Consider the following 23138-nt stretch of genomic DNA (forward strand, 5'->3'; position numbering starts at 1 on the left):
AAATCTGTTTTAATATGCCTATTTCTGTACTGTCACTACAAAATGGAACTAGTTTTTTTTTAATATATTGACCATAACAATTTCAATCTTCTTGTTTGAAGAAATCGTATCTACCCCAAACTTGCTTTTCTAAAACATATCTTAGAAAATGAAAACACTGTCAATTCACAGAATCTCATAAGAATGAGAATTAGTTTTATCTCCCACATAATCTCAAATTTGATCCCAGTTGGATGAAAAAAAAAATCTTTTTTATTTTATTTTTTTTTTCTGGAATCAATTTTAATCTGACATTTTTTGGAAAACAATACAGTTGCAAGTATTCAATAAATTTCCAGATTTCTATTCATATCTCTTAAAGAATCTTTGGAACCTTTCGACAGCCAGAATTTGCCCCACCGTAGAGTTAGCTAGAATTTCTTCCCCCTTCTGTTTGGTGTGATTACTTAAAGGTTTCTGTTTTCTTTCATGTAAGTTTTCAATTCACATCTTTCTATCCTAAAACAGAACTTTTCAACCCTCAAATTGCCTCAACCCAGAATTTGATTGTGCAGCTGATTACAATACGAACTGAACAGGCACACTAGGCTGTAGCAAAAAACAAGTATATATCACATCAATCCTAACATGTTGTAGATAATCAATAAATCCATCAATAAATGGATAGATAGATTCTGAAGATGTACTTTTTCTTGTTGTATCTGTTTTCAGAGATTGAAAACATGCAAAGTGATCTATGTTATACTTCCTATTTAATATATGACTATTTTGTTAATTGAAAAATTAAGATTCTTTCCTGACCTTCGGTAACTTCTAAACATGTGTTCTGATTTTTTTTTTTTTTTAATATGGCTTCTGCTTACCACAAGCTTCCTTACAGCCAGCCTCTACTAACATTCACCAAGCATCCAAAATCATTTGGTCATTTTAATACCAAGTACCACTCTCCTTCACACAAGGAACTCATTTTTTCCTCATGAGGCAAAAATTTCCTCCAATTAAGAAGATTCAGTTTATTTTTATCATGATAAAATGACACTAAAGTGGTGGTAAAAAATCAGCACAAGATGGAAGAAACTTGCATGGAATGCACTATACTGCCATGCTGAGTCAACTTGTCTTGAGTGAGAATACACAGCAGGCCTGAGAATGATAACTCTGTTCCCCAAAAAAGTTAAAGCCTTTTAAGGTTTTGAACTTTTTTAACTTTCAAAAGTTAAAGTCATCCAGCTAGGCAGAAGGCAGTTAATATTTTCAAGGAATCAGGAAGACAGCCCATTTTCTAACTTTAGAATATTTATTTTTCCTTACTATCAGTTATGGCAATGTTGTAATATTGTATTCCAGAGGAGTTTTGGAAGGTGTTTAATACAGTGATCTGAGAAAACATGCCTTCTTTTCTTGAAGTATCAGAATCATCTCAAACAAACAAAAAACACATCTTACTTTCAAAGCCTTAAAGCAAAACATCCTTATATTGAAAGAAGGTAAGAAAGCCAATGTTTGCAGCAGCTCAGCGTGGTTTTACAAAGGTTACAAGAATTTTCTATATATTTATCTTGAACAGGTATAAAAACTAACATCTTTTAAAAGATTTACTCTAATTCTGAGGAATAAATTGATCAGGGGTGAGACTTTTAAAAATCATTACAGTATTAGAAAATAATATCTAAATTTTACTTTAGGGTACTGCTCTGTAGGTTTTCTATTACTGCTAAAACATTAATTATTTTTCAGAAATAACTCCTGGAAATGTAAATCAAAGACTTGTATATACAAATACTTACTGCAGGTATCAGTAACTTTTTCACTTCTTCAACAGCCCTCTTCAGTTTTATTTCTGCTCTGTTTTGAGCATCCTCCACAGTGATAAGTACATGCAAATCTTCATTCAGATGTTCCCAGTTGGGCTTGCCTCGGTTCTGTTCTTCCTGAAATACAAACCATAGATTCTGTGAAGCATTGCTACATTCTGTATAAAAATAATAATAATAAAAAAAAAACAAACAGTAGATAAACTCATTTATGTGAAGAGCACAAGCTGTACTTTCAACAAAAGACAGAAGAAAGGAAAAGTCTCCTTGATACTGTGGAGACAGAATTTTGTTTTATGTGGTTATTTAACAAGAACTTAATTTTCAAAATGTCTTTTAGAAAATGTCTGGGGGGGGTTGTGTTTTGGAACCGCTTTTTTTTTTTTTTTTTTTTTAGAACACTTCAATTCTGAACAATATCTTTCTCAACAAGAACACAAGAACACAAAGTACAAGAGAAATACTATTGCTTCCATTATTCTCTTCAGCCTTTCAAGGGTTAAACAGATGAAACATACTTTTAAGTTAAGAAACTCAGTATTTTCAAGAGAAGTGAAAACAGGCACCATACACAGAGAGTTCATTTGAATCTCCCCAAAGGACGAGAGTGCAATTCTTCAGAGTCGAGGACTGCTTCTCAATACTCATGGATGAACAGTTTGAAACAAAAACACATTAAAAAGGGAACTTAAGTTGTAATTTTCAAAACATATCTACATGTAATGGATGGAAGGAGAAAGCGAGGAGGAGGTGACAAGGCTGCTTTAATACTGTTCACAGAAGACCACATAACAAGACAGTCACTATTGCACTGGTATTCTGTTACATCATTGGCATCAACAAACTTAAAGATGAATCTTAATAACAGTTTTAAAGGAAGAGGAAGGCATGCTAAAGAATTTTTTTTTTTTGTAAGAAATACTTCTAAGCAACAGATATCAGTATGTTTAACTTACACATTCTGTTATCCATTTTTTCAAAAACAAAATTAATCCAACAGAGAAAACTTTCCAGCTCTATTTTTATTAAATAGTGAAGTAAGCTAGCTAAACTTAAATATAACAATATTTATAATTTAATAGAATGTGTTAAAAAAAGCCTCCTTCTTGTAAAAATAACTATAGCTCACATTTAAAAAAAATGAAGGCAAGTAATGTTAATTGTAAAATGTGTCTTTTACCCTAAATTTAATCAAATTTCCTCCAGGAAATCAGAAAGATTTATTAGCAGCGAATACATGCGGTACTTTATATTCATAAATACCTGAAAGAACATTCTAAGGAACAGTGATCCATCTTTAATTCAGCTGCTTTAATTCTGAAATGTTTTGCGGAATAGACAAGGATGAAAATGGAAAACCGTGAGAGGTATATGGAAAATTTATGTAAAATAATCAGTACTTCGAAGTAAATTTCCTTTTACTATTCTCTATGTAACATGCACGCATATGCACAAGTTCCCATTATCAGTCACTAAGATTTTTTTTTTTTCATTTTATTCATTTATAATAAGAACAGAGACTTTTTGATTAGTTTAGAAATATCATCTCAGGCAGTTTTTTAAACAACAGTAGGAGTAAATATATATCTGTAAATTTCAGAAGCTGAAAAAAAAAAAAAAAAAAGGCTCTTACTTACAAAACCGGACCTGATACAAAGTACAGGTGAGTTATAATATGCTCCCTGCTGGAATTTAATCTTTTGAGAAACTATCTTACCACTAGGTATTCTCAGCTTATTTCACTCAATCATGATCAAAACACCACAATTACGACTTAAACAATTCCTTTTTTATGTTTTTCAAATCATGACAAACTTTACTTATATGAAGCAGTGCAAAGTATTAATGTTAAAATTAAGATGAATCAGATAAGGATCCTAAGCCAGCAGAGTGATACAGTGAAGAACATGCCACTCTCTTCTTGCATGGATAGCTGGTGAACTGAAATAGTGGGAAAGGTATTGGTACGCTACTATATTAAATGCATGATAAACTGCACAAGCAGCAACTCTCAGGAAATATCAGAACACAATGAACAAATGAGGAGGAGAGCTTTCCCTACATAAAACACCAAGTTCTCTTCCTAAAAAAGAAGGAATGGCTAAACACGGTTTCAGCTATAGACCAATGCAATAGCAGCACACAATACAGGTACACAGAAAGAGGCCTGCAGCGCTCCAATGATTTCTTTCACAACAAGATCAGAATGGTACAAAGTCTCACTACCTTTAAGAAAGAAAAATAAAATGTACATGGTCCCAGTTGATACATGTCTGCATTGTAACCTTAAGACTCAACAGACATTCTTTATTACATTACAGGGTCGTCTGCCTCTCTTTAATTTGGTACTTAAATATTTTGGATTAACAAAGTCTCCAGTATTGATGCTGTGGTTCAAATTAATCTGTTGTAGTATGAACAACTTTCTGTTGCTTTTTTGTTTTGTTTTTAAAAAGCTGCATGTAAGACAATACAGAGATGATACCATTAGGTATCACAAAGACTTACACACCCCCAATTTATTTTTAAGTGGAAAGCACTGTGTATAAGTTCAGTAATCACAGGAGCTAATAGGTCAGATCTCACAGCACAAGCAGTCATACAAACACTTGTTAAGATAACTGAACTAGCATAGGGGATTTACTGCTCTTTTACTATGACCATAAAATATTCCAACACACTAATAAAAGCCTTGCTGCCATAGAGAGCACAATTTCTTAAATCAAATGGCAAACCTGTAACAAGATTAAGGAGAATGGAAGTCTACGCAATGTATATTGAATACACAATTAGATACAAAAGAGAATAGTTGGGAACAGGCTTCAAATTTCTTCTATCTCAACATGCTTGGACTTAGACTTCCTCCACTGCTCCCATCGTGTTCAATAAGGCTTCTTTCCTAGTAAGTTAACAGTTTTGCAAATATCTGTCATCTTGTTTATTAAAAATTGAGTGAAAAGTTACGTAAATGGCTGGGTTTCCTTGGTTTGCTTTAAAAACTAAAACCAGGAAATTCAAATATCCCCTAAATCATTAATTCCAACTGAGTCAGATCCAAAATGCACTACAGGGTTATGCTCATATGATGAAAGAAACAACCTGTGATCTATTCCAGTTTAAAGGTACAACTTTTTATGCTACCTTAAATCCTGAAGGAATGAGCTGGGAAAACATTTTCTTCAAAGTAAAACACTATAATTAAAACTTCTCTTCTTTATGTAACTAGTTTTGAAAACATCTTTTTCCAGTGCTGCAAAAGGCCAAACAAGTAAATTAAATATATATGCAACTATGCATGGAAAGTATCCTTAATATTCATGAAGTAGAGTCTGAAACTTATGGTTTCTGGCTTTTGGATGGAAAAAGATAAAATGATAACCAAAAGGGAATGACAAGGGGTTACTGTAGAAAGCATTGTTGTTTTGGTTGATATGGAGTTAATTTGCTTCACAGAGACTTACATGATGCTGTGCTTTGGATTTTTGATGAAAACAGTGGTGATAACACACCAATATTTTAAGATGTTGCAGAGTAGCGCTTATAAAGAGCCAAGGACTCTTCAGCTTCTCATGCTGCCCTTAACAGGGAGAAGACTGGGGGTGCACAAGGAGCTGGGTGAGGACAGAACCAGAACAGCTGATGCAGACTGGCCAAAGGGATGCCCCATACTGTAACAGTGCCACGCTCAGTAAGAAAAACTAGTGGAAAAAAGAAGGAAGGGAGCGACATTCTGAGTAATGACATTTATCATTAACTGTTATGAGTGATAAACCCTGCCCGGAAGCGGGTAAACATCTGCCAGCTGATGGAAATGTAGCAAATGAGTTCCTTGTTTTGCTTTCCTTGTACATGCAGCTTTTCCTTTACCTAGTCAAATGCCTTAATCTAAACTCATGACTTTTCACACTTCACTTTTCCAATTCTCTCCTCCACCCCACTTGGGGAGAGAGAGTTACCTCAACACAGCTGCCTGCTGGGATTAGACCCCAAATCACAAATGATGGCTATCTTCACTTTGACTTATAGATAAGACAATCAGATTGTTTCACGGCATCACAAGATGAGATAAGAAGAAACTCCTGAAGACCACCCACTCCAATCCCCTTCTCAGCGGCAGAGTCAACTAGAGCAGGTTGCTAAGGACCAGGCTTTGAGCATCTCCAAAGCTGGAAATTCCACAACCTCTACAAGCAACCTATTCCAACAGGTTGTTGACCGTTGACAGCAGTCATAGTAGAAAAACTTTCTGTTGTGTTTAAGTGGAATTTCTTATACTTTGGTCTGAGACCATTGTTTCCTGTCTTTCAGCAACACTGTCAAGTTTGGCAAATCTGCCTAAATAAAGACTCGTATGGATGACAGAAAATGCCTTGAGAACTGCTTTTGGATAAAAACATTCATTAGCACAGCAGGAAGGCCATGTGTGTAGAAGAAAAAAACAGCACCAAAAAAATGAGAAAAAAGGATCAGAAAAAGTAAATTGATTACATATATTCAAAATTGCATAATGTATACAATAAGTAATTTACAGCATGAAGATCTGACGCATTCCTGAAATTGTTTATGGAAGAATTATACAGAAAAAATGGAGGTAAAGAAGATGCAGGAAATTACAGTGTAAAATGATGTATGGCACAAGCTTTGGGAACAACAGTATTAGAAGAGCTTAATTACAGCCAAACTATCCTGTCTGCTAAATTAAAGAACATTAACAGTAATATAACTGGCAGATGCAGTTTCACTGTGCTCCTTGTCTGGCAGAAATTTCACTACCCTTAGATATAAATAATAATTCCATAAACAGATTTTATTTTCATTTTGCTGCCTGTTAAGTGTATGCTTATTATCCTCAAGGTACTTGTATGCAATAATGGACTTAAGGAACCTGTTCAGTATTTAACTTGCTATTAAGGTCACTGGGTCAAGTAGCTTAAAAAAAAAACAACAAAAAACCAACTCAAACATCTTTCTACAATTCCTTGAAATTTAATTCCACAGAAATCAGTCTGAGGTACTGTTGGGGCAGGGGTGAGCGGGGGGAGAGATAATTAGTTCTGTTGATGTTCATTTGTATCTAAACAGCTAAACAGCCAAGCTTTAATAATAATTTGTTCCATGATGAGAAATAATGACATCCAGATTCCTGTTGATTTCTGTCCCAGGAACAGAAATAACACCACACGCAAGTTTGCCAGGACCTACTGAACCAATACGAAGCTGAAGGTGACAGTTCCCGAGATCACATCATCACCAAGGACAAGACATGGTGTCACCATTACAAGCCTGAGTTAAAATGGCAGTTCATGAAGAAGCGATGTGGATTCTCCACCAATGAAAAAGTTCAAGACATAGCCCTCAGTGAGTAAAGTGATGTGCACTGTCTTTTGGGATAAGAAAGGGTTGATCCTTCTTGATTTCTTGGACTCAGACAAACCATCAACTCTGTCTGCTACAGTGCAATGCTAACTAAGCTGAAGAATCAAACTTCCAGTCAGGCCGGAAAAGAAGACAATCTTTCTCATACATGTTTTAAGATCGTGGGGCACATTGCTGATATTGGCTGGACTGTCCTACAATGCTCACTCTTATAGTCTGGATTTCGTGCTTTTTGACTTCCATCTGTTTGAGCCAATGAAATATGGACTGCATGGGCAACATTTTCACAGCAACAATGCCATCAAAGCAGTTGTGAAACGTGGGTCATCTCCACTGGTGCAGATTTTTAGAAGTGCAGCAAAAATGCATACATAGCAATGGTGACTATGTTAAAAAATAGGGTTTTTTTGTAGCTGAGAATTTGCTCAGTGAAATAGTGTTATTGTGCTCTTTGCATCTGTTGTTTCCAGGTAAAGAAATAGGGGGCAGTACTTTCAGATTGACCCATGCAAGCTTACTGTTAGCTAAGCAAAAAAAGATGACTAAAAACTCAGCACATCCCTTCCGCTTGTGCAGGGATGTTAATCTATGCCTCCGCTCTATCCAGCCAGCAATTTTCAAATAACTTAAAACCCCAAAGAATGCTACATTTCTGTCAAGTTTAACTGAAATTGTTCAAGATAATCAAGTGGTGAAGAGGAAAATATTTTGAGAATGAAGGCACACAGTCACAGAATACTTTAATTGAGAACATTTTTAGGTCTCAGACTTTACTTCTCACAACAAAGTCTCCAGACCACAGTATCATCATGAACTAAAAGTAATTAAAAAACAGAACTGGTGAAGCAAAATATGGTCATTTCCAGCTGTCAAAATGCCATTAAAGAAAAATGAAAGAAACATTGAAAACAAATACTTTGAGTTGTATAGATAGACAGGGATATATTAGTCAGACAACAAAGAAAGAACATGATCCACAAAAAACAGTGTTTCCCACAAGGCTTTTATTTTCTTTTCAGAAAGCTATGGACCATAGCATTAACTCCCATCCTGTGCAGTTTTTCCAACATAAATGCATACAAATTCCAAAAAAATATTGGCTGTTACAAGATACAAAACAGCTCAGTAGCAGAGACCTTTAAAGCCCCTGGCTCAAGGGAATGCTGAGATTGTACCTCAGTAACCAAACACATCCTGCATCAACAGATTATTATACTGTATTCGCTAACCCACAAGTTCTTCCTACTGAATGACAAAAAAAAAATACAGAAAAGCTGGACTAAAACACAATTTTTGCATGTAACATCAACTTGAATGCTAAAATTAAAAGGAATCAGCATACCCTTATTCCTTTAATCTAAGTAAGGGTTTAATTCAGTGACATTCTAAGTACTTTAATTATAATTATCTTAAGACATAAGAAACAGTATAAACCATTCATAGCCACTTCTTAGAGTAGGTATGATGCAGAAAGAAGAAATTTAGCTATTTAGTACAGTTACCATAACGTATTTTGCCTAATCAACTGTGCTACAGGTACTGACAGTAGTTCCACGAGAAGACTTCTGTTTCATAATGAAACTTGCACAGATATTTGTTTAAAGAGCCATAACATTAAAGGGTATCCTGAATTGGAAGAGATCCAAAAGGATCATGAAGTCCAGCTCCTGGCTCTGCACAGAACCAACCAAGATTCAAACACTGTGTCTGAGAGTGCTGTCCAAACACTTAGTAAACACTGACTGCTTCAGGAGCCTGTTCCAGGGCCCAACCACCTCTGGTGCAGAATCTATCCCTAACCCTCAGCTGTCCCTCCCCAACACAGCTCCATGTCACTCCCTCAGGCCCTGTCGCTGTCACACAGAGCAGAGCTCAGTGCTGCCCCTCCACTTCCTGTGAGGAGCTGTAAGGCTGCCCTGAGGCCTCCCCTCAGCTCCTCTTCTCTGGGCTGAACCAACCCAGAGACCTTAGCTGCTACTCAGACACCTTGCCCTGCAGACCCTTCACCACCACCTTCATAGCCCTCCTTTGGATGCTTTCTAATAGTTTTAAATCCTTCTTACACTGTGGACATAAAACTGAGGAACAGTTTAAAGAAGCCACGTGAACTTATAAAAAGGTTAACATGTTGATTTAAAGCAATTTTAAAACAAAAACTGAATTAACTAGAAAGAGACAAATTGAAGGTTACTGAAGGAGAATTCTAATCTTGCTCTAGTTTAAGTATTTTTTAAAAATAGTTAATATGTTCTATATCCATGCAGCAATGTTAGGTTCCAACTTATGAGTTATTTAGCATACTAATACTATTCAACCACTAATAAAAATCAAGCCAGTGGAACTTAAGAATGTTTTCCCTAACATACTCATTATTCCCAATCTTTACTGGGTCAATTTTTAATGAGTTTTTGACCAACACTGCAATCATCTTTTTCTGCTAACTTGGTAAACAAAACAGGGACTATATTTTAAACATTTGCCACTTAAAAGCTGGTTCATCACTCTCATGAAATTATTCTACGTGAAAGCTCGTTATGTATGTTCCCAGGGACAGAACAGTTATCTTAATTATCTGATATGAAGCAACTTGTTCATATATGTAAAAGCTAAGTATTAAATATTAGTATGAAACAACAATTGTAAATAGAAACACGGTAGTGCACCAGATAGTTCTCAACTCCATTCCCCCTACCCCCCTCCCCCCCCCCAGAAAATCTAAGTCTTCCTAGAACTGGTGAGCAAAAAACACCCTGAAAAAAGACACCCCACCCCAAACCTCTATAAACACATGATATACTCCTGACGTTAACATTTCAATACTAGTTATTTTAGAAGTGGATTGCATACAAAATAAGCACTTAGGTAAGTAGCAAAAACAGATTTCTATCTGACGAAATGCCAAACCAGCTCTCCAGAAAACCAGTTGAAAATGATGCACTAATTACAGTATCTGTTTGAACAACAGGAGTAATTTTATAACATGAAGGATCAGAACACACTGATTGTCCTAACCCCTGCTGATAAACTGCTTTAATTGTGCAGTTACAGTCAGGCAAATTAACATAGACTTTTGCTCCTACTGAGTGTCTAATGGTGGCAGTTTACAAGCAGCAAGCTGCTGAGAAAACAATGCAACAAAAGAAATGCTGAAGAAAGAACACCTGGTCAGTGAGAACACTAGCTTACTTCACACCTAAAAATTTTGATCAAAACTTTCCTCCTATAGAAATAAAAGATCAATTATTTTAATTAATACAGCCACATATTCACCATTAACTTCAATGGCAGACAAGTTAATGTTATTTAGTATGTCTTTAATTATACAGTATTATTCTATACTAGTCTCTCCTCATGACAATTCTGGATTAAAAAGTAGTTCTCTTCCATCTCATTAAACTGTCAAGCACTGTTCAAGGTGATTATCTTGCAAATCTTAAATACTTAGAAAGCAAACAATCAAAAACTGATGACAAATCAACCTAACGTTTAAATGCATAGAGATTCTGTCCAAGCTCTCTCAAAGCCTCAACACATAAATGGTTCTAAGGAAGCTATTACAACTACTGAATTTTCAATGGTACCATCAGTGTAGCACTACTCAATAGCATTGGTGTCCTGTTTTCAGATTTCAGATTCAGAATATCAACTCAGGGACAGAGTTGATATTCTCCATTATGTCCTGTACGATACTATGTTTTGGCTTCTGAAGAAAAACAATACTGGTAATGCACCAATGTTTCAGTTGCTGCTGAGCGGTTTTGCAAAGAGCCAAGGATGTTTCATTCCTCTTTCCAACTACTATCTGTAACTTTAATTAACAGTGACTACAACAGATAATTGTGGCCTCCGCCTTTACTGAACTTCAACAATTTTCATTTTTCTAATCCATGTTTTATTTCCTCTCTGCCTTATTTAGACTTGTTTGATGCTTCACATTGTAAATCTGGTCAGTGCACGAGTCCCCTCCACTTTTTGATAATTTGAGGTACTAATTTCTATTTCTCAGTTAATCTCATCCGCATACAAACACCATCCCAGCTCCAGATCTTCTATGACAGCTCCATACAGAAAGGATGTTGAACAAACTAAGAAGGTCCAGAAATAACAAAAGAGAAATCTACTTTCCTTAAGGTGCTGCTCCTAAATAGTCTAAGCATGAATTCCAGCATTTTTTCACTCATGTTAAAATCAGTAAGAAATGGACAAAGCTACATTAAAAAAAAAAAAGCAATTGACAAATTCATTAGGACTGGCTGATTTTCGTTCACTTCAAATCAAGTTTACAGCACTGCTGAAGAAAAGAAAAAAGAAATACAAAAAGAAAAAATGTATTAGTGATCTTTTGAAGGTATGCAACTAAATAGCTGCTTACACAAATATTTTAATGCCAACATTCTTAATTCCATAATCTCCATTGGGATTGCTCTGCATAAACTTTGGTGAAGGCCTTACAGGATTATACTGAAGACAACTTTATAAAATGATAACAGTGTCACATCAAACCCTCATTATAAAAAAAACAAAACCTCATTACTAACCTCTTCTACATCTCTTCAGGAACTGTTTAACTTCTAGTAAGAAGAGTAAAATTTTACTCTCCTGATCTTCACACAAAGTATTGGAGAATGTCACTACAGATTTTATTATTATTACTACTTACAGAAACTTAGAGCAGGCTTGTTGATTTAACTTCAGTGTGCCAAGAAAACTGAAACATACCACGTCTTAACTCATAAGATAATCTGTGAGTTTCAGATATGATTAAAAAAAAATGCACAGAACTACATTCAGAACTGCTAACAAAATTTAAGAAAATTAAAAACTTCTCTATTTTGCTTCCATAAAACAACAGCACCAAAACAAGAACAGAATTAATAGTTGTTTTTTCTTTTTGTGGTCACACCAACAGTACATTACCATCATTCAAGTACATAAAAGTTACTGTTTCTTGAAAATGAAAGACTTGCAATGGATGATTCTATACTAAAGAAATTTGTCAAAGCAATGAAAATAAAGGATACTGGACTCAAACATTATTACTTAGGTAGTAACTAAGTATCTAACAGCTTTCTGAGCCATAAATAAACTGTTCACTCTCAATGAAGTTTAAAAAATTTGAAATAATATATAATGTATTCATCACCTTTGGTTTTTTTAGATGAGTTGTTAGGGGCAGGTTGGAGAAGAAAAAGGTAAACAAAAGAGAGTAACTTCAAATTGTAATATCTGTACCTATGAAACAGTCAGAAATACTTTACTGCTGGGCAACAGGAGTGGCAGCCAAATGCAGGAAAGAGGTTGTGTTTAGAACTGTCAAAGCCCTGTTTAATGCCAAGGTCAGATACATATGCTTGCAATACTGGAGTTCTAGCTCAAAACCTGTATCTTTTACTGCTTGGGAATAGCTCATTTGGTTCTAGACAAACAATTTGTCAAAACTCTATGTTATGTTTAAGAACATCAGTAAAAAAAAGGAGTGGAGGATGGTGGAAATAACACAGTAATTTGTCATGCATAAGCTTAAGTGACATCACAAAAACCCGATCTTAGTAAAAAAACAGGGTATTGGCATTGATATGATTGCATCTTAATTCCTCTTATTTCAATCCTTGGAATTAAATCTCCACTGAAGAATTCTTCAAAGATGCACTGAGGAGGTGTTTGAATCAATCCTGCTTGCTATAGGTCTGAAGGGATGGCAAGAAATTTCTCATGCATCGAGGCAGTTAAATTGTACCCTGAGTAACAAGATTCAAATCACCTCTTAGGCCAACAGGACAATGTGGTGCTAACCATAAACCACATTCTTTCATAGATGGTTGCTTAAACAAATACTGCTAACTTCAGTATCTGAGCTTATAAGTTAGAACACTGGTCTTACAGTCAATTTGGAAGAAAGGCTTTCTCAAATCACAGTTCCTAACTACTGAGACCAGGTTTGTTTTGTTTTTTTTTCCCTTCCTTCTGTAGAAGGGTTTTTTTCTTTGCATCAGCAACAGCTCTAAACCCATCTAGAGCCAGTTCAATGCAACAGCAAACTAGTGCTGTCAGATTAGGTTTCCGCCTCCTTAGCACGCTGAACTGGCTCGGTGACACATCCCAGAAGTAGCAGACTGAGCACAAAGGACAGCACAGAAATATACATTTCTAGGAAGCTGCCAACTGTCAGTCACACCTTCAGCAGAAGCACAGTCAGCCCAGTCACTCCCCTGCAGCAGGAAGCAGCAAGCCACTTACAACAGGCAGGAGGATGAGGTAGTCCCAGACTCTCCTTGACTTGTAACATTCTAGATATTCTAAGCACTTACTGACATTGTTTAAGTCAAATGCTATTTCACATGAATTGCTACTTAAATGTGAAGTATTCTAAAAATTCATCTTCCTGTCACCTCAAGTTAGGCAAACAAAGTAATCAACATTCTCAGCTACAAATATTGCATCTCAGTTGCTCACCTGAGAAATCAGCACACTACACCCCATTTATTTAAAGAAGGATGTGCCAAAAACAACAAAAGCAACTTATCACTTATGGTATACTGATGAGCATCAAGGAAAATCTCATTTACACAAAAATAGAATTATTTTAGCATCTTCTAACATGAACTTACAAACCCAACTCTCTTTTTAAAAAACATGCAACAGGAAACATCAGTTGGTTTTACTCTCTCTGTTTCCTCATTCATTTTACAGCAGCAATAGTGCCTTGTTACAACATAAGACATTAAAAAACAAAACAAAACAAAACCATCAACCAAAAATCCCAAGCCAAAAACCTTTTGTAATTGCTTAGGAGTGCTTTCCACCAAATGAATGATATAATTAACATGTCACTCAGTTATTTGCACTCCCTCATCTCTTCAGTGATTTTTTCAACAGTACTAAGTTCTGGATTTTCAGGTTTAAAAAAAACATTACAAGTATGCATTGTATTTTGGACTAGAAAGGGATGAGACAGAAGCAACGCTCAGAGTTAATTCTGCATTTAGCCGCCCTCACAAAACTATTATAGAAGAGCTTTATCTTAATGACAAGGTAGTGCTGAGCACATTACTTGGCCATAGCTATCAGCCCACCACTTAAATGGTGACTAGTTCTGAGCAAAGTTTGTCTCTTTTTATCTGCTCCTTTTTCCTCTGGAGACAACTGGGTCTTTTAGAGAAGAAAAACAGTCAAATTAATTGACTAACATATGAAATTCATTTTCTGTAGAATGTTCTAAACAGACATTATGCTAAATTCTGTGTTAAACTCTTATTATGTTAACGAGTATACATAGTTGCTGTCCAGACAGGATATCCGAGCTTCTTTACCACTAGGAGACAACTGAAGAGCTAAATTTCAGCGTGACTTTAACCCATATTCTTACTGGTTTGCTCTGCAGCTAGAAAGCTCGTCCAATAACGGCAATGTTCGCAATACAGTAATTACTTCCATATTCAGGCTGAGGCTCCATTTGTACAGTTTTTCTGAAGGTGGTGAGTTTGTTGGCTTTTTCATTTTGGCGAATGGGACACATGAGCTTCATATTATCTGTTTTAGGTTCTTAATATGGAAATGCATTTATCAGTGAGTAAATACTGTAGTACATTGTTGCTCATGATTTATCCTGCTTTTTCATCAACAGTGATGATGGAGCAGAACAGTGTTGAGTGGAACAAAGCACAGCAGTTTATACAGCATTTCTAAATGCTATATAAAGAGGTACCGTTCAGACAAATTTTAGCACATTTAATATTAAACACGTTAAATATTAAATGTTAATATTAAATACGTTAAATATTAAATATTAATATTAAATGTGTTAAATATTAAATGTTAATATTTTATCTTTTCTTTTTTTGAACTATTTAACTGGCAAGCTTACTCTAAAATAATTTAGCCCTACAGTGATTACACAAGTCTATATTTAAATATCCTTAGTTCTTAAACCTTTTACTCTCCCTACTCCTGAGACAGCTCCATTCTTTCCATTAAGAGAAGGATATTTAGTTGTAAACAAATAACCTGGACAAGAGGTCAAGACAATTGAAAAAAGATACTAATGCAAATTAAATAAATAAAAATTGCTATTACAAAAGTGAAATTTCAATGTGTGATAAAGAGAACAGAAAACTTCCCAAATTTGTCACTGAGTACAGAACTGATAATAAATATTAAATAAATTTAAGCTGATTCCTTGAAAGAATTCAGAACTACTGCATCAAATGAACTCAACACACAAGCCCAGAAACCAGAGAGAGAGAAGAACCACACAGAACAACATTTACAGTATGAAAACATAAAAATATAGATGCAAAAGCAAATCCTTGATAGGGTAACCACGTCATTTAAAGTGAGTAATTTTTAATACATTCCAGTGCATTATCAGATATGTGCAAAAAATTATTAATAAAAATTAACTGCTTCTAGTCCTCATAAGATAGATTTCAAACCTATTTTTTTGTTTGAATGCCCACTATGTATGTTTACCTGTTCCCCCCTCCCCAAATTTTTGTAGCTTAAATTAACATACTTCCCAGTAACAAAAGTCTGGAAGTAAGACAGTAAGGTTGGGAAGTAAAGGCCATTATGTGCACGCTTTTTTGTGTTCTGCAACAGTATCATCCATCTTAGAAAATACCACCACACAGTGTATGAACTGAGCATAAAAAGAGGTGGCTTGCCTCCTTCTAAATATTTCCTCCTTCCCTAAGAAAAACAAGCATATTCCCTAAGATGAAAATGTAACTCAGCAACAGATAACATATTCACAGATTTTTTTCTGCCAGTCATCAGCTTCTGATTTCCTACTTTTTGACTACACAGTCGCATCCTTCCCAACTCCTCTCCTTTTTGAAATGGGCAGAGGTATTAACTTGTCCACACTTTATGATCAGTACATCTTGGTAGTTTTTGCTGGTTTCATATCATTACTAATTATTATTACCATTATTTCAGTCAGTTTAGAAAGCTACAATAGCCAAACAAATTATTAGCTAAGCAGCAGAGAAATGTACGGAAGACTTGACTATCCACTCTCACTGGCAGCAAGCTGTCAAACCAGATTAGCTATCCTGCTGAACTATACTTCCAGATTAGGAGATCAAGACTTAACTTCCTTCTTGTCCTCATTGTAGTAGCCCTGGAAAATGTTCAAGATGCCTCCTCAACAAGGTAAGTTGAGCGAAATAGTCCCAGACATAATCCTCTACTCTTACAAAACTGAGCACATTCTACACTTTTGTTGATAGAGCCAGTGAGAACGTTCAAAAGATAACTAGTTTCCTAACTGAATAGGTTTGAAAGTTCTTTATAAAGCATTCCTAAAAATGAGGAAAAAATGAACAGTGTCAGAATTCTACTTGTCATTAATACCCTCCACATGATATATTTGCATACTGCCAACAAAGTCGAAACAACCTTACACATCAGCTATTATGTTTAAATCTTTGCACTGAACTGTGACTTAAGAATTCATCCAATATCACAGGTAATTTTAACTACTTCTGAATGGGAAAAAGATACTGAAAACATTGAAAAATTCTAGCCTTTTCCCCCCAAAACAGCTCTGGTACTTCACCAAGTGTACAGCTTTGCCTCACAGTCCTCAACTAGCATCCATCTAGCATCATTCATGATCAGAAAGTCCTGTCTGTTTCAAATGTTTGCATCTTTAAATAAGAAAACTGAACATATATTCCATATTTTGTGTGGCTGAAAACTGAGTTGGGTAGCTCAGATAATCTAAAGATATGAAAAGCATCATCTGTATTGCCTATCAAGATTACAGTCACTCAGCTCAACTAATTCAAAAACAGTTTGTAACACTTTGCCTAAAGCCTGCAGTTCCAAAAAGTTCAAGCTATCTTGAAGTCAGTGCTGCTGGTCCCACCTTGACATTCCTTCTTGCTTGCTATCCAGTTCACGGCACTCAAGAACACGAAGTTTCCAGATTTAGCATTCTTCTGGTTTAGCACTGGAACAGCTCATCAGTCATATACATCACTAGTAACTGCCACTGGGAAGGAAAAGCCTATTCCTAGCCAGGGCTGTGTGAGCAGTACTGGACAAAGTGTTGACTTAAAATTGTCATACGAACAGTACTGGAATTGCATTTTGACATACTTAAAGGAATCAGATTTTCTCATGAGCAGCAGTAGGCCATTAAAATGTCACCAATACAGCTGCATAGTTCCCTCTTGCACCTCCAGTACAACTTTCAGTAAAGAGGAAAAAAAAACAACCAAACCTGCTTTAAAAACACAAGCAACACCTTCAGGAGATAGCCAACATGAGGTCTCAGAAATGCCCCAGCACAAACATAATTACAGGTTTCGGCCCAGTACATAAGAGATTGTTGAATTTATCGGAGAATGCTGAAGAGCTGATTACAGTAACAGCAGTTGGAGATAGCAACATTAGATCCACCGCTGTTTTGGGGTTGTTTTTTTTTTTTTTCCTAAAGAAAAAAATGACAGTGATGAACCCACCCCCAAAAATTTACATTTTGAAGACAGGTTTCAAAGAAAAAACTTCACCAAATATCTAGAAGCCCTTACTAATCTTAAACTCATATAGTTTTACACCAGTTAGGTATGCATTGTGTGTAACTGAAGCAATAAAAGCTTAAATATATTTTTTTCCTCACATCAAGCACACAAAGCAAATCCAATGCATTCCCCATTTGGGAAGGGAGAGCTGAGGTTTCTTTTCAGCTAGGGTCTCCTCAAGTTGTAGGCAACTTGCACAAAACTACTGGAATGTTTACAGTAAGTAAAACATTTACTTGCCTCTACCTCCAAAACTGCTGGATCATGGTTGTCTCTGCTCTTAAAGGAGACCTGAAAAGCAAAAAAAAATTGGGCATGTGCCCTATTTTGCTTCTTTAAGATGTTTAATAGAGGCATGAAGGGTTGGAATTAGCATTTTCATTTTATTCTGTGATAGACAATTTACTCCTTCTCATTTATACTTGAGATTTATATCCCAAGAAACCAAAAATCCGTAAGACAACCTAGGTAAGTGTGAACAATGTAAGACTCAACAGAAACACAGAATAAAGAACTTCAGTTCCCCCGCTCCTTTTCCCTAGTCCCTTGAAGTTCTACTCCATTTGCATGATTGCTAACTAAGTAAAGAGATTCTGTGTTAAATATTCCTTTACAATCACCACTGGCTATTTGTACACTTACTGTAAATTACCATTATACAAGCTATGAAAGGAAAATACTCCCCACTGAAATTCAACTGGGATGTATTTTAAATTTGTAAGATAAAAAGCAATCAAAAAAAGTTCAAGTCATTTTCAGGGCCTCTTAATGTTGTAAAAAAGCAAAATAAGCACAAAAAGTTTTTAGAAGTTCTTTGCAAATAGTAAAGCAAAAAAATGAGAAAGAGTAGAGAAAAAAAAACAGCTCATGAGCTGAATAACTATTAGAGAGCCAAACACGTCTTTCTCATACACTATTAAAATGGCTGTAAAATACAGTTTATACGTGCTATAATGATACAGTCAACATAAAAGCTGCAATCATTTTTCTAAAAAAAAGTCTATTTCAGCTGATAGCAAGATACTAAATTGCTACACAGTAGTAATTAATATTATTCATGTGAAATGCAAATAAGTGAAGAGGATAGTTAATTCTAATATCCATTACTGTTAGGGCAGGCCAAGAAGCTTAAAACAAGAAAGCAGGAGAAAGCTTTCTTCGAGCTTTGCCTGTCTAACATGTATGATGTTTACCAGAGTGCAGATAGTTACAGGTAGCAGAATTCTCTAAAACAGATTCATCCTAACTTTTCTCAAAATAAGTTTTTCTTATAAATGAAAAATTACATGGCTGTAGCTACCTTTACACATTTTATTCATTGAACAGAGCATCATTTTAAAAGATGATACAGTTATCACAGATAACATTCAATGGTTTAGGCTCCTTTTATTCCTTTCACTCAAACTTCAACAAAGTAATTTCTATGTATGAGATGAGAAAGACATGAAGTCCAATTTTTATTCTAAAAAGGCAAGTTTAAAGTGTTGCTCATGAAAAATATGTAACCATCAAGAAAAACAAAAGCCCTCATGAACAGGGAATGAGATCTTGCTGTACTGATAAACCTGAATCAGTCAGCCTCATCACCATTCTATGACAAAAGGGTATTTTGTTTTGATACACTCAGATCAGAACACCTGGTGACACAAGATACAGTATAATAAGCATTTCTTTCAGGAACAGCACTGCTGTATCTAATTTTTTTTCAGATAACGTGAACTCCAAACAATAGCAGGCCAAAGACCTGAGTATCTTCACCTTAGTTCTGTTCCTCAAATTAGCTCTGTGTAATAGCAACAAGGATTCTAATTTTCCAGCTGCAACAAGCATCAGATCCCAGCTGAAATATAACAAGCATTGAAGGAAATTCTCCAACAGTGGAAAAACTCAAAAAATTCACACTAGTTTATTTTATTTTATTTTAACAGTGAGATGAACTCTAACCTGAGGGTGGAATAAAAAAAAAAATCCACCTGTATTAATTTAAAAATATAGTAAATAAGTCAAAATTGAGAAAATTGGTTCATAAGAATAACTTCTAGCTTCGCAAGCCATAGAATTGCAGTCTCATATACGAGATTGTGCTCTCAAAGTCAGGAAGAAAAAAAACTTTATTCTATTTCCTATTTTTCACAGATTTATTCTATTTCCTCCTCTCTCTTGAACAAACATCCCCTCCATCTAAGTCTTCCTAATTTATTAGGCAAAATAAACTAGAAGTCAAAGTGAAAACTGCTGAAAGTAGTCAGTCACATACCTCAGTACCATGGAATCTGAAGGTGAAGTTTAACTCTTCTACTAAGCTTATTAACTCACAATTAACTCTCATTGAAAAGAGCTATCCCGACTCCGCTTCTTTCCCTGCGCTGTTGCTACTGCTTAATCAACTGCTCAGGAAGCAAATCAAGAAACTAGCAAACTCAGTTGACTTTCAAGGACGTCTTAAAACTTTCAGTGGGAACAGACCATTAGAGCAATCCAAGTGTAATGCCATTGCATTCACAAAATAACTTCAATAATTTGTGGTAGCAAGATTTTTTTCTTTGAGGATTAACTTACAGAGCCCAGGAACTTCTCTGCTTTAGAGTCTGCAATCCTCTTCAGTCATGTATAATTGTACAGAAAACGCTAAGATTCTTTGAATCCAATTTTGATCCAAAATAAGTGTGGTTATTTCAACACCTACTATACAACAATCTGGGGAAAAAAACACCACACAAGTATATAGCGTCAAGTTAATTTTAAGTTTACTAAACAAATCAGTGACACCAAAATATCCTACCCATTTTAATAATGTTTTAGACTATTTTACTCTGCAACATCTCCCACCCACACAGCTACTTATCTCGATGTCCCCCTGATGTAAGTATTTCATATGAAGCATTAAATGCAGAGGAATAAAAAAATCTGAGGATAAGCTACAGGAACTGTAAGGATACTCCCGACTGATGGCACATATGCAGCTTTTCTCCACAGCAATGCTAAGTAATCTGAAATTTCTTCTCTGCTACGTGTTACAAAAAAATGCCTAGTTCAAATACTTGCATTAAGTTCTTGCTACAAAATCATATGGTCTCATAGGATAAAGCACCTTTACTAAAATGCACAGAAAATTTAGAAAAAAAAATGATCAATAGTAGTGTCTGATAACATTTTTTCCTCTGTTAGCATAGCATGTTTAACTATTTAAGAAATTGCAATAATGATTTACAAGAGTCAAAAAAAAATTTTTAGCGCCTGTCATGTATTCAGCCAAATGTATGTAGTGTAAGACTGTATACGCCTTGATTTCCTCCCTGTCCAACACCCCACCCATTCTCTGCGGGTAGAGTTATGATAATTCACTTTCGCAAGCAGAACATCATCCATCTCTTAATGTAAGTCTGAAGCTTACAGGATTTTAAACACTGAACAGTCAGTAGGCAATATACAACTATTCAACAAAGCAGCACTCAAGACCCAGAAAGGAATAAAAAGCTACACTGCAGTTGTAATGGACAAAAAGTAAGAATTGGGAACAGTGCATCTTTTACAAAGAAGCTGAAAGAGATGAACAGGAAAACACCACAAAGATAAATCAATGAGTGAATAAGATACTAAAAAACAATTTAGAATGCCAAAAAACAACTGAATCACAGAAAAGACTCCTATCATTGAGACACAGGATATCTTGAAAGGAGATATGTTCTACAAAATTGTTAAAGTGCAGCAGCACATCCAGCAAATATAAAATTGGATCAGATTTCTAATTTGGGAATGAAGAAAGGATGAAATCACTTAAGCCACAGACCTATTAATTGTCATGTTTTTCAAACAGCTGAAAATCAATATTGGATTACTCTAATATATACACAAAGTAATTTCCTCGTAAAGCATGGATTTGAAAATTGGCTGGAAAGGTTAAGAACACTTTCCTAACCATTACTAGCATGAATGAACTTAAAAGGTTGTCTTAGTTTCAACTGGGATGCAATTGTATTTTTTTTTTTTTCAGTGTCTCGTACGATGCTATGTTTTGGTTCAAGGAGAAAAACACCACTGATAATACACTTATGTTTCTAGTTGCTGCTAAGGGTCAAGGCCACTTTCAGCAAAGGGCCCAAGGAGCTGGGAGGGAACGGAATTAGAGTAGCTGACTTAAACTGGCCAGAGATATTCCGCACCATATGATATCATGCAGGAGTTTTGAAGGGGGTAGGGGCTATCTTTCTCTTTTCCACTGCTCAGGAGGCTAGCTGGGCATTGGTCAGGGAGTGCTTAGCAATTGCTTGTGTATCACTTGTTATATACATTTATATACACTTGCTATATACATACATACATACACAAATTTATGTCATTAATACTATCCTTTTCTCTATCTCAGAAAATAGTTTTATCTCAGCAAGTTCTACTCGTTTTTTTTTTTTTGTTTGTTTGTTTGTTTGTTTCAGTTTTATCTCCTATCCCACTGGGAAAATGTGGAGTGAGTGAACAACCGTGTGGTACTGAGCCATCTGCTGGGTTAAACCACAACAAAGGTCCACGTCGCTTGTTGTAGAATCAAAAGAGGCATGAATAATTTTTAAACAGATCTTGATGAATAATACGAAGATTTGTGTATAAAAATAATAAAAGCACTATCTAAATTTCTTCATCTCCTCAAGAGCCATCCTTATATCCAAATTACAACTATGAGAGCACAGGAAATACATTAGCTGTGAAGTTTCTGGTGAAAAATTTGCGACATCCATTAAAAATACTCCAGATATATAAATCTGTGAAACAAAGAAGTCGTAAAATACACTCTTTTCATTTGATCTTTTCAAACAAATTGTTTTACTATAAAATACCATTTATCAGTCAAATTATTAGGTTAGTATTTATTTGTCTTTCCGTTTGCACACAGACTTCAGTTTTACAGTTGTGAAGACTTTAGACTGCATCTCTGCCTGTGTCCACAAACTACAGAATAGAAGCTCACCTCACACAGATTAGTCCTTAACCATAAAATGAGGTTTTCTTGTGGGCAATTAAATACATATAAACTGTTTTAACAACTTTCTCTAGCATAATACGACATTAAGAATAACTCACCTACTAGAGTTTTAAAATGTGGTCTTTCTTAGACAGGAGATGGTATCTATCATGCAAAGAATTGGAACAAACTCTTGATCTTGTAATGAATTAGTACTTAAAAATGACACAAAGATTCAAAAAACACAGGCATGTAAACAGTTTTTTTCCATTACACATACAAATTTATAGGCAGAGGAACAATTTCAGTACCTTTTTCGTAAACAAAGAATGTTTGCACAGTATATATTTCCCTGAAAATCCAAAGATCAGCTGAAACAACTCTGAATAAGCACACCTGAAACTCCAGGACCATAAATAACTGGCATATAGTTTCATACAAACTTTTTATCTGTGCTTTTCA

The 23138-nt window shown here is 35.3% G+C and overlaps 1 protein-coding gene across 9 annotated transcripts in view; it reads right to left on the minus strand.

The window, feature by feature from the left end:
• QKI (QKI, KH domain containing RNA binding) overlaps nucleotides 1-23138 on the minus strand; it is a 134351-nt gene that overhangs the window by 41297 nt on the left and 69916 nt on the right. For 5 of the 9 annotated variants that reach the window (XM_085219881.1, XM_085219887.1, XM_085219885.1 and 2 more), the window contains exons 4-5: nucleotides 17960-18010; nucleotides 1788-1931 (exon numbers count right to left, since the gene is read on the minus strand). In XM_085219881.1, coding sequence (XP_085076007.1) covers nucleotides 1788-1931; nucleotides 17960-18010 — 195 coding nt within the window. The remainder of the gene's footprint in view (nucleotides 1-1787; nucleotides 1932-17959; nucleotides 18011-23138) is intronic. The other 4 variants (XM_085219884.1, XM_085219888.1, XM_085219886.1 and 1 more) reach the window with 2 other exon arrangements.

The sequence above is a fragment of the Meleagris gallopavo genome, chromosome 2 (genome assembly GCF_905368555.1).
Source record: "Meleagris gallopavo chromosome 2, MGAL_WU_HG_1.1, whole genome shotgun sequence".
NCBI classification, from domain to species: Eukaryota; Metazoa; Chordata; class Aves; order Galliformes; family Phasianidae; genus Meleagris; species Meleagris gallopavo.